General features: G+C 40.3%; 1 protein-coding gene across 2 annotated transcripts in view; it reads left to right on the top strand.

The window, feature by feature from the left end:
* LMBR1 (limb development membrane protein 1) overlaps positions 1-12,724 on the top strand; it is a 241,507-nt gene that overhangs the window by 92,604 nt on the left and 136,179 nt on the right. For both annotated transcript variants that reach the window (XM_053609599.1, XM_053609600.1), the window contains one exon: positions 1,386-1,489. In XM_053609599.1, the coding sequence (XP_053465574.1) occupies positions 1,386-1,489 (104 nt within the window). The remainder of the gene's footprint in view (positions 1-1,385; positions 1,490-12,724) is intronic.

Here is a 12,724-nt window from a genome sequence, read left to right as displayed (position 1 = left end):
CAGCGCGAGTGTAGCGTGAGTACAGCATGTGTGCAGCGTGAGTGCAGTGTGAGTAAGCGTGAGTGTAGCGTGTGTGCAGCGCGAGTGCAGCGTGTGTGCAGCATGTGAGTATAGCGTGTGTGCAGTGCGAGTGTAGCGCAAGTGCAGCGTGAGTGCAGCGTGTGTGCAGCATGTTGAGTATAGCGTGTGTGCAGCGTGAGTGCAGATGCGGGCTGAGGGGCTGTGCTGCTTCATCAGTGTATTGCTGTCAACACAGCCTGCAGTGAAGGTGTTGAAACAACATGAGTTGCTCATTTTAAAAAACATGGAATTATTATTGTATGCATTACATTGAATTTATGTTTAGCATAATTTTTTATCATTGGATCTTGCTTTTATAAACTTTTGCAAAGATTATAATTAACCATTTTGAAATATAGTTTTAAATTTTAGTATTTTACCTCAGATGTGAGATGTTGGGCCAGATACCCTCCTAATGATGCACCTTAAGGCCTCTAACTTTTAGCTAATTTGTTCTTATTATCTGAGTTGCCATTTATTGTAGTTTTGTAAAAGAGTCTACCATGTGCCGAGTGGGTAAAAGGCCATGCGAGCATGTCTGCCTATTACGTTGTCTTTCCCACTTGGAATTGAACTTCTGTGATGTGGTGGTTTGTTAAAAATCTCAGGAATTAGACTCAGAACCTTGGAAGGTGGCACAGCCAGCCTGTGCCTCTGTCATCTGGGCTGTAATGTTACCTGCCTCCTGCGGGTGCTGTGATGAGTAAATGGGTTTATATCATATCTGTAAATCACGTAGAATAATGCTTGCCACATAAAGGCTCAATAAATGCTAATTATTATTTTTAGGGTTTTTATGAGGCTTAAGTGGGATTATGCATGTAAAATGTTTAGTAGAGTATCTGGCATTTATTAAGTGTTTAATCAATGCTAGTGGCTCTGATTTAAATATTCTGGTACCTTTACATCTAAAGAGACTGTATCTTTGGATTTCTGCCTATGTTGTGTCTTTAGTGAATTTATTTTAGGGCATGAGGAATAAATCATTATTTTTCTGTTAGCTTTTCCTAAGTAAAGTAATGTTTCAAAGTTAAAAAAATTTAAATAAATACATATTGTAATTATTTTTTGATTTCTAAGTAGGTCATTTGTTATTTCAAGTTTGTGTTTGTTTTTACTATTAAAAAGTATAGCTCTTGGGCGGCACCTGTGGCTCAAGGAGTAGGGCGCCAGTCCCATATGCCGGAGGTGGTGGGTTCAAACCCAGCCCCGGCCAAAAAAAAAAAAAAAAGTATAGCTCTTAATGAATAGTACCATTAATGAACTTTCTAAAGGCCTGTCCACATCTGACCTGCTCTCTTCTCTTCTTGTCCTCTTCTCAATAGGTTTATGGAATCTCGCTTCTCTTTTTTCCAACCTTTGTTTATTTGTGTTGATGCCTTTTGCCTTTTTTTTCCTGGAGTCAGAAGGTTTTGCTGGCTTGAAAAAGGTAAGTGAATCTAGTTTGGGAATTTAATTTGTTAAATGAGGAACCAAGTATCATTCATGTTGTACTAGAAAAGGGAGGGCAAAATGAATGGAATATAAAAAGTTCAGTTAATAATAAATACAAATGTTAACAATACAATGATGACACACGAATTATTGTGCTTATTCCTGGGGGTAGTCGTCTTTTAGTACTTAAGAACACTTTTATAGTACGCATAAACTTAGTGGGGTAACATGGTATAATGGGTGTTATTCTTTTCTTAGGGGTTTCTCATGTAGTTTAAAGCATGACATGAAATAATAAAAGTCTTAGACTATATCTTGATGTAAAAGTTATTTCATATCCAATATTTTTAGGCTATTAGCATGTTAAAAAGTTACACATTTGGGGGGTGCCTGTGGCTCAAGGAGTGGGGCGCTGGCCCCATATACCGGGGGTGGTGGGTTCGCACCCAGCCCCAGCCAAAACTACAAAAAAAAAAAAAAAATCAAACATTACATAGTCAAACTCCCAAGAGACTGATAGTAGCTGATTTTGTGTGCATGTGGGAGGTATAGAAGTGGCTGAACTGGGAGACCTGGCAAGAGCATATTACAAAATAAGTCAGAATTTCACAAGTGATAACAACAATCTATTCAAAGATAGCATTTTAAAGGAACAAAGCAAAGTTTCTGTTATAGCCCATGCAGCTTTTTGCCTTAAATTTTTGAAATGTAATGCAAAGACTTAAGTAGTTTTGAGTCATTTTGAGTGACTTAAACTTGGCTGAGTGAGTTCTAATGTTATAGATTAGACAATGTTATACCTTTTAAACTTTTAGTTCTACTGATTTTGTAATGTATGGAGTGCCTTCGTATCTCAAGATCAAATAATCCTATAATGCCAGTTAAATAAATTTGGCATGGGAAGTTGTAAACTATATGAATTATCATTACTTTAATTTTCCTTTGCATAGGGTCTTAGGCATGAAATTGCTTAACACTTTAATAGTTCTTCTGATTTTTAAATTGTAGGTGTCACACATTTAAAATCTGTATAATGCAGTGGGGGAATCACTAAGGAATCATTGTCAATGTGTAGTTTCCTGGGCTCACCTTTCTATTTTCTAGCTGTTATTCCATACCTCGTAGTCTGTAGCTGAAAACTAACAACAGATTTCATGTTTAGTAAGAGTACCAAGGTCAGAATTAATGATTGTATTTGGCAGTCAAACCTTACATTGAAAAAACTGGCTTTTATTTGTTGGAATTGCTTTTTATCATGATGTATTCTTAAGACTGGCAATTAAAATTAAGTAATCTGTGTAATGTGAAAGAATTATGTGGTTTCAGCATGCTATTACTAAAAGGGATTTAGTTCAAACTTTTTTACAAGGAGGAAACTAAGATCCAAGATACTAAATGTTATCAAACTGTCTAAGAACCACATACATAAAATAGCAGAACTAGAACTGACACCCAGAGAGCCTTCCAGCCTTGCTAAGTGTTGGTGTCCTTCACTTACCAACGTGATGGCGAGGGACAAAATGAGGGAGGAGAAGACCAGAGGCCACGACCTCTGTCAGAGGAAAGGAGCAAGGGAGATCTCGGAGCAGGTGTTGTCAGATAGTGTGGAAAAAAACCAAAAAAACAAAAGGAGAGTGATCTCCTGGAAGCAACAGGATGGAGCATTTTTAGGAGGATGCAATATGAAATATTCAAAGTGAATGAGGGGCTGTAAAGAATAGACCATGAGAAAAAAGGAAGTCAGTGGAGATGCTTGAGAAAGGGATCGCTGTAGAATTTTGTAGCTGAAACTTTTAATGGGTAGTCATTGATTCAAATAAGTTTTATTAAGTCATTCTTAGGAGCTTCTTGGGGACACAGATAAAAAGATGGAACTCCTACCTTCCAAAGATGGATAGTGGGACTGATGAGAGATATAAACAAATAAAAGAGTCAGTTTTATGAACTCTGATGTGATGAAGTGTGGTGGGAAAACTGCAAGGATGGATGTCTTGACCTGCCTGAGGAACTGGGCAGGCTTCACAAGAAGCTGGCCCAGACTTGGACTAGGACTTGAAGGATGAGCCAGGGTTTGCTAGAGTGTGGCGTTCTAGGCTGCAGCACAGAACTGAGAGGCTGCCTGGCACTTAGGTGAGAGGCCAGGGTGCACGCGTGGCTCATCAGCATCAAACTCTGGAGGCCTCAAGTCCTCTGCGAAGGAGTTTGGATCGCGTGTTGCAGACAGCAGGGAGCTGGCCAGGGAATTTCTGGAAAGAATTTTTGCATCTACCATTTCATTTAAGTGTATTTAGATACAAATCTGCATTTTAGAGTTTCTCCGCATCCCTAGGAAAGGAGTACATGCTCCACACAATGGGAGACACTGCCTTGTAGCCGTGTCACCTCACTGAGTCAGCCATGCACCTGCCGTGCCCTGTTAAACAGGTTTCAGCTGTGCACCCGCCTTGCTCTCTTAAACAGGTTTCAGCATATGTTGCTAAAAATGACACGTTGATGCTCGCTTGCCTCCTGTGTGATATTAACCAAATACGAAAAACAAGTGGTAAAGCTGTGTTAAATCTATGTTCATATTTGGTGTTATAGGAGTATCTGCCTCATTTATACTTTTCATAAAACTCCAGTTATTAAATAGATTATTATTTTATTTATTTTATAAACATCTTTATTTTTTGATATAGAATCTCACCGTGTTGCCTCGGGTAGAGCTCAGTGAGTGTTCTTAGGTGCCATCATGGCAGCCTTGAACTCCTGGGCTCAAGGGATCCTCCTGCCTTGGCCTCCCAAAGTGTTAGGATTATAGATGGGAACCACCATACTGGCCAGAGAATTTGTTTTTTAATGGCATTAAAAGAGAGTGATGAGGTTATAACTTGAGGACAGAGGAGGTAAAATACTTTAAAGTAGGAGGATCTGACTATACTGGTATGCTGAAGAGAAGGGACGAGGGGAAGAGAGATTGAAGGTACAGAGGTGAGAAAATCTGGCTTTAGAGTCAGACAGCCTGGGCAGTACTTCATCTAACGCTCCAAGTCTCTTTCTTTCAGAAGAATGAGTATAGTAATGACTACATCCCTTCTTGTAATATTCTGGCGAGGGAATGAGGTGGGCTGATTCACGTGAAGCACGCAGCCCAGGACCTCACTCCGTGCCTGTTGTTTACATTAGACATCCTCTTCCTCCTCTGCCTTGAGGGGGTCTGTGAATGCACTTGACTAACACTTGTACCGTAGAAAATGTCAGTGTTACGTGGGAGTTAGAAAACAAGCGAGGACAGCACAGTCAGCTTTTAATTACTCCCATATCATTTCAGGCAGTTTTAAAATTTCAAATTTCTTTTACCAGTTTGAAGTGGTATGTACCATTTTGTCATGCTCAACTTGAGCATTGAAGGTAGCATACTTGGAAACAAACCTGCTTGAAGATGAAGTGCATTCTAGACCCTAGTGGAAATGGCTAGGAAGCTTTTAAAATTAAGCTAATCAGTTTTAACATCAGTTATAGTAGAGTCGCAAGGGTAATTGGCATTGGATAGTTAAGTATAAACGTTCAAAGTGTACATTTTAGTCCTTCAGTGCCATGCCTTTCTGTAATCTGGGATCACTTGGTATTTAGGTTCTAAAGTAATGTTTCTAAGGTTCTAAGTAATGTTTCTTAAGATATTTAGTTCTTTACACAGTGTTATAGATTATATTAGAATTATTAACTTTGTTACTTTGTTGAAGGTAATGTTATTACGACCATGGTCTTAAAATGTTTGACATACTTGGCTAACTAGTATATATATTTATATATCTTCCTTTAAAAATATTTGCTCATTGGTTACATTTGACACATCTAATTTCTGAAGTGATGTTGAAGAAAGGTTAGAAACATTTTTAATTGGTTCAGGACAGTGATTGAGTAATGACAAACTTGTAATATGGTTAAGTTAAATTTCCTTTTTTTTCCTGTGGCCACCCTCCTGGTGGTGTTTTACTATGTCTAAGTCTGGTGTATTCCCTACACGGCATGTGGCCCCATACACTCCCAGGGATTCCTCTGGGCAGTCCCGGCTGGAATAACTTCTTGCATATTGTGCCGAGAGGCGGAAATTGGCCACTGGCCATGGGCGGATGCAGAGCTTGAATTGAAAATCAAATTAAACAGAATTTTCTACTTAGTTTTTAATTAAACCACTGTTAATTCAAACAGGACATTTTCGGCCTGGGGGATTGACTATGTCCTTTTAAGGACCTTAAATAGCTTTTCTTCTTTCTTCTGACTGTGGCGTATGTTTCTGTTTTATTAGGACCATCTCCTTCTATCCCTCCTTTTTATAATTCTCAAGTGCAAAAGTATATATGTGGTTTTGATAAAGTAAATTTTTATGTTTTTATTTTTTTTTTATGTTTTTAGTGAGTAGCTAACTTTTGTCTTCGAATTTAAATTATCAACTTTAGATTATTTTGCAGTCATCTATATGTACCACATTTGTGTTTTTATATGTATTTGAACCTGACCCTGTGTTTTACATCTTAATCTTTTAACTCTGATTAAAAAAAGGTATATCTACTGTTTTTAATTCTACTTTGTGGTAGATATGCTTTTTCTGCAGTTTTCGATCTTGGTCACTCAATCATACACCAGAGGATGTGGATCCCAGGGCATGGGGCGCGTCTGAGGGCAGACACATCTTTCCACCCCTCATGTCTACTATACAGTTTTCTCTTCTCTGTCTCAGAAAAGCCTTCTAGATTATCCAGATTAATGCCAGAAGATGTTTTCTGATTGTATAGTGTACTTTAAATGGAAGTTAGAAATGTATTTGCTTTATATATTAACATCTTATTTTGACATAAAGTGTTATGAGGAAAAAATCTAATGACTTAATGAAAGTGGGAAAAAATTTTCTCCATATACTTGTTGCGTAAATTTAATGACAGATTAATTTGTAAGCCCAAGCTTTCTCTGGGAGTAAATTTATATTGTGCTTCACCTTAATGCCTATCTTTGATTTGAAGTCATATCATAAAATTTAACATAAGTTAACAGCAACATCCTGACCAATTATCCAAACCATCCAGACATCCCGAAATGTCCAGAAACTAGCACATGGTCTGTAGGATTAAGAGGTTAACTCCTACAACTTCAAACAAAGTGCTGATAATAAAAGCAAAAAGTACAAAATCTGAGGTAACTTCCTCTCCTAATTAGTTAGACTGACCAGGTGGAAGCGAAGAGCTCCGTGCCGGTGCTGCGGCGTCCATAAAGCGAGCACCACGACAGCACAATGGAGGAGGAACAAAGGTTTCTTTAATATGTTTCTATCCTGTGTCACAGTTTGAAATTGTCCTGGTTTATGTCCCTTTTGGCAAACTTACATAAAAGTGACCTTGTACTGTATTTTATGACCAGATGACTTCCCCCCAGTGGCTAATTTGTGTCAGGCCTCCTCCATCCGAAAGGGACATGGAGGGAGTAGGAAGTCCAGCCTCTGTCTCCATGAGGTTTCATTGCGTTCTTTCATTATTTTTTGCTTGTTTTTTGCCACTGATGATCCATAAATTGTTGGAAATGAGTGACTGAGGAAGTGCTGCTTAGTGTTAGTGGCACATGCGCATGTTTGGCCCGGTCTGGTGGGGGAGAGGAAGTCGGGAGAGAGGAAAGCCCCTGCTGGGCCTCGCAAGGAAATTCAGGGCTCCTGTTTTGATCTCAGTATTTATTACAGAAAATGAAGTCATATCTCACTAGCTACTGTTATGTGTTGATTTGATTTTCCCAACACCTTCAAGAAAAATATCATACAGCAATTTATTTATAGAAATCCACTATCCTCCCCCAAGTGGTAGCACTAGTCTTTGCCTTGGAAATAATATGATTAAAAATGATTATTTTTAAAACTTTCTATTCTGATAGTGCTGATACACTTAAGTGTCCTTTCAAAGTTGTTATTCTGTTGTAAAAGGTGTGGTTATGACACTGTAAAGAGAGCATTTGAAACATCAAATCTTGTCATATAAGATTTCAGAGAAAGAATGTGAAACTATTACTTTGAGGGAAAGAGTAAATACATTTATTTCATTTAAAAATTATTTAAGTTTATGAAGATTTTGAATTAAAAATCATTTAGCTCAGGAAATGACATTAATTTTGTCACTATTAGTACAATTGCATGTGTAGAGAACTGGATTATAACTTCAATCACAGTATCCGTTTCTGTTAAACAGCAGCTGTTTTGTTCTTTAATTATTGCTCACACTGTGATGTTCCATGTCTGATGTGGTACTTTCACCTTTCTCTCCGTTTATCAGAAAATGAGAGATTTCTACATTTAAGGCTAGATTGTCCCTTTATTTGCATAAATGGTGGCAAAACCAGGTGCGTTGGCATTCAGAAGTGTAGACTTACATCTTGACTCTGTAACTCTAGGCATGTTCCTCCATGTCCACGTTCACAGCATGGGTCTGACGGTATCTGCTCCTGGAGCTGCCAGAGGACTTAGTGTCCTCACTTAATATGTTTGTAAAGGACCTGAGACACATTGCAAGTAGTAATTATTAACATTAAGTGTTTAAATGAATCAACAATGTGAAAGTTGATAATGAAAAAAGAATCAGGAAAATTTGTGTACAATTACTTTTTATAAATAGCAAAATGATAAAAGAAGTTACATTGGCATCAATATAGTCAGCTTTTATGTATTTATATTTTGAAATAGGATCTGTTTTATCTTAGAACAGTATAGCTTGTAAATAATAGGTATCATGTTTAATAGGTAGCTAAACTTCAAACTTTATTTTATATGATGATTAAATTACTAACTAATGTCTCATAATGTTTCATAGTTCAGGCCTCTTGGTTAAATTAAGAAATGCTTTGGTAGGGAGGAAATAAAAAGTCACCAGGTACAGATTTTAAAGTAATTATACTTTTAATTAAATTGACCCCAGTATGCCCAATGCTCGTGAAACTGTTTTATAGATATAATCATTGTTTTTATCCTTTCCAAAAGTTTTTTTGGGGAATTAAGGACTACTCACCCTTGGTTGGAATAAACTTTAGTAAAGTTAGATATCAGATGCAGTGCTAGTTAGTATGTGAGACCACAGGCCTGTAGGATGGGAGCTTGCCAAAAAGGCTGAAATTTGGTTATTAAAATCTTATATTTCTTTGACATTTAAGCTCATTTATTTGTCTATAATAAATATTTTATTATTTATTAAGCATGTCATAATGTTAATCTTTGATCTATGAAGTGTTTGCCAATGTGTAGCTGAAATTTGCTATATTTACTTCTAGTCCCTTTGTCATTAGTATAACAGAAATAGAAGTTGTATAGCTAGACAGTATGATGGGTTGATAGTTTGATGTTAGATAATATTTTAGATTGTGATATAACTACTTTCCTTTAAAACTTAAATCACTAATATAATACAAAAAATTTATTGGTTGGCATACTTTCTATTAGAGGAAATTCTCATCTAGAAAGACAAGGTTGTATTGTTTTAGGATAACTGAATTTTAAACTAGCCAAAATGTTAAAATATATATGCAAATGTATCTTTTGTTAGTGGTTAAAAATAAGATTAGCAGGCAAAATGAAAAAATAAGAACAACAGTATAAAAAATTAGGATTAAATGTATTGAAATGATCAGTTTTACAGGAAACATTTTCTATTCTTTTTTGGAACAGAGAGAAAGAAGAAATTTCAAGTTGTTTTGTGATGATAGATTTTAAATATTTTTACACTTTCTTATTTTAGTTGGGATTACTTGATATTTATTGTTCTCTTTATACATTATTTGATGAGCAATTGTTTTTATTAGCAGTTGACTTTTAAAACAGACCTTGAAGGGCTGACCATAATTTTAAACCTTTTTTTGAGGTATCAGAGAGATTTATCTGTCTCTTAATGACTTATATATGTTTTTAAAATGCCTAGAGTTAAATTATATTTCTGATGTAATTTTTTAAGAAAAGATTTAATGAAGCACCTTATGCTGTGATCAGAATTTACTACTTTAGATGGCTTAACAATCCTTTGATTCAGTATTGAGAATAAGATTTCTCTTTCTACCAGTACTTCAGTTCAGGCATTGCTTCCAGTCTCATGTAATGTAACCTCTAATCCTGCCTTCTAGCATTGCTTTCTTAAAAATACAGTTGTTTATGTAACTCATCTCCATAAAAATTTTTGATGGTTTCTATTTGCCAATAACATAAAGTCCAAAATCTATAGTATTACATACGAAACCCACTGCAAACTTGGCTCCCACCTGCCTTTTAATCCACATCTTTCACTCGTCTCTCCTGCTTGCCATGGGCAGGTCTTCCCGCCCTCTCCAGGAAGTCCTCTTACCTGCTTGCCTGGCACAAGCCAGTTTTTCACTGACACCTCTGGGGTGATCCCTACTGTCTTTCCAGCAAGCCTTCTTCAACTGTCAACCTGCTGCTGCTCCCACAGTGGTGATGAGAGTTACATTGTGACTGTCTGTTGACATGTCTTCCTCTCTTTACTTGCCTTGGTGCCCTAAACATGTACACAGGCCGTGCCACAAAATGTTCTGGTCAGTGATAGGCTGCTACAGTGGTGGGCCCAGAGAATTATACGGTAGAACCTCCATAGCTGTCCGCCTCCCTAAACTGACCTCCTTAAGGTTACCTCATTTTGATAGACTGGACATGCAGTCTGCCACATGGACGTATCAGCACAGCAGGCCAAGTTCCTTTTGTTGATACCTCTGAATATTGACCAATTTGTTACAGTCACTTGGGTGGTCAGCTTTCAGGGAATCTACTGTAATACCATATTTTTACTGTGCCTTTTCTTCGTTAGCTGTGTTTAGATATATAAGTGCTTACCATTGTGTCGAAATCACTTACAGTGATCAGTACAGTAACATGTTGTGCATGCTTGTAGCAGAAGGACAGCAGGCCATGCCACATGGCCAGTGTGTGGCAGGGAGTGCCATCTAGGGATGGAGGACAGCAGGTCATGCCACGTGGCCAGTGTGTATCAGGGAGTGCCATCTAGGGTGTGAAGGACAGCAGGCCATGCCATGTGGCCAGTGTGTGTCAGGGAGTGCCATCTAGGGGTGAAGGACAGCAGGCCATGCCACATGGCCAGTGTGTGTCAGGGAGTGCCATCTAAGGTGTGAAGGACAGCAGGCCATGCCACGTGGCCAGTGTGTGGCAGGGAGTGCCATCTAGGGGTAAAGGACATCAGGACATGCCATGTGGCCAGTGTGTGGCAGGGAGTGCCATCTGGGGGTGAAGGACATCAGGCCATGCCATGTGGCCAGTGTGTGTCAGGGAGTGCCATCTAGGGGTGAAGGACAGCAGGCCATGCCACGTGGCCAGTGTATGGCAGGGAGTGCCATCTAGGGGTGAAGGACAGCAGGACATGCCATGTGGCCAGTGTGTGTCAGGGAGTGCCATCTAGGGGTGAAGGACATCAGGCCATGCCATGTGGCCAGTGTGTGGCAGGGAGTGCCATCTAGGGGTGAAGGACAGCAGGCCATGCCATGTGGCCAGTGTGTGTCAGGGAGTGCCATCTAGGGGTGAAGGACAGCAGGCCATGCCATGTGGCCAGTGTGTGGCAGGGAATGCCATCTAAGGTGTGAAGGACAGCAGGCCATGCCACGTGGCCAGTGTGTGGCAGGGAGTGCCATCTAAGGTGTGAAGGACATCAGGACATGCCATGTGGCCAGTGTGTGGCAGGGAGTGCCATCTAAGGTGTGAAGGACAGCAGGACATGCCACGTGGCCAGTGTGTGACAGGGAGTGCCATCTAGGGGTAAAGGACATCAGGCCATGCCACGTGGCCAGTGGGTGGCAGGGAGTGCCATCTAGGGGTAAAGGACATCAGGACATGCCATGTGGCCAGTGTGTGGCAGGGTGTGCCATCTAGGGGTGAAGGACAACAGGCCATGCCACATGGCCAGTGTGTGGCAGAGTGTGCCATCTAAGGTGTGAAGGACAGCAGGCCATGCCATGTGGCCAGTGTGTGTCAGGGAGTGCCATCTAGGGGTGAAGGACAGCAGGCCATGCCACATGGCCAGTGTGTGGCAGAGTGTGCCATCTAAGGTGTGAAGGACAGCAGGCCATGCCATGTGGCCAGTGTGTGTCAGGGAGTGCCATCTAGGGGTGAAGGACAGCAGGCCATGCCATATGGCTAGTGTGTGGCAGGGAGTGCCATCTAGGGGTAAAGGACAGAAGGCCATGCCACATGGCCAGCATGTGGCAGGGTGTGCCATCTAAGGTGTGAAGGGCAGCAGGCCGTGCCATGTGGCCAGTGGGTGGCAGGGAGTGCCATCTAGGGGTGAAGGACAGCAGGCCATGCCACGTTGCGAGTGTGTGGCAGGGAGTGCCATCTAGGGTGCGAAGGACAGCAGGCCAAGCCACGTGGCCAGCGCATGGCAGGGTGTACCATCTAGGGGTAAAGGACATCAGGACATGCTATGTGGCCAATGTGTGGCAGGGTGTGCCATCTAGGGGTGAAGGTGCACTCTGTGATGTTTGCGCGCTGATGAGGTTGCCTAGTGACACTTTTCCTGGAATGTCTCTATTGCTAAGTGATGCATGACTGTCTTACCACAGTACAGAGTTTGGTACGGGGAAAATGAAGCCTGAACGCTGAGTACTCTTAGGTCCCATTGACTTCACAAAGCAAGGATCTAAAAGTTCTTCAATATGGCCCCATGTTCCTCCACTGTTATCTCTTACAATGTGATGTTTTTAGAACCTCTTCAGAATCTCAACACTGAAGACACTAACAATTTGCATATTTTAATGCAGCCTGGGCTGCTAGGTCTGAACCTTCACAGAATTCTGATGATCCTTCACTTTATATTTACAGGACCAGACTCTCTCCAGCTCCCAGCCTGGTTCTTCAGCTTGCTATTTAGTTCTAGTATTTCGTGTGTCTGGAATTTGCCACTGGGCATGCTGTTTCTCGTAGTTCCTAACGTGTGCTCAGGTGATAGGACTGGTACCACCAGCCCCCTGCTGCCTTGGAGCTCAGCCTGATGGCGGCCTTCTCGGCTAGTCTTGGACTACCTGCTATATCTTAATGTTTTCCTCTTCCATCTCCTTAGGGTTGATTTCTCCTGTTGACAGTGCTTCATTTTTCTAGCTTCCTTTCTTTGCTACTGGTCCGTTAACTGAGGTCTAGCATGCTTCATGGGCTAGGGTTCCTTGAAGCTATGAGGTTAGCTGGTAGTTTTTATTATATAATTTGGTGAAAAGATAA

This window comes from Nycticebus coucang, chromosome 11 (assembly GCF_027406575.1).
Source record: "Nycticebus coucang isolate mNycCou1 chromosome 11, mNycCou1.pri, whole genome shotgun sequence".
Taxonomy (NCBI): Eukaryota; Metazoa; Chordata; class Mammalia; order Primates; family Lorisidae; genus Nycticebus; species Nycticebus coucang.
The sequence above is the reverse complement of the archived record's forward strand: the minus strand, read 5'-3'. Positions and strand labels throughout refer to the sequence as shown.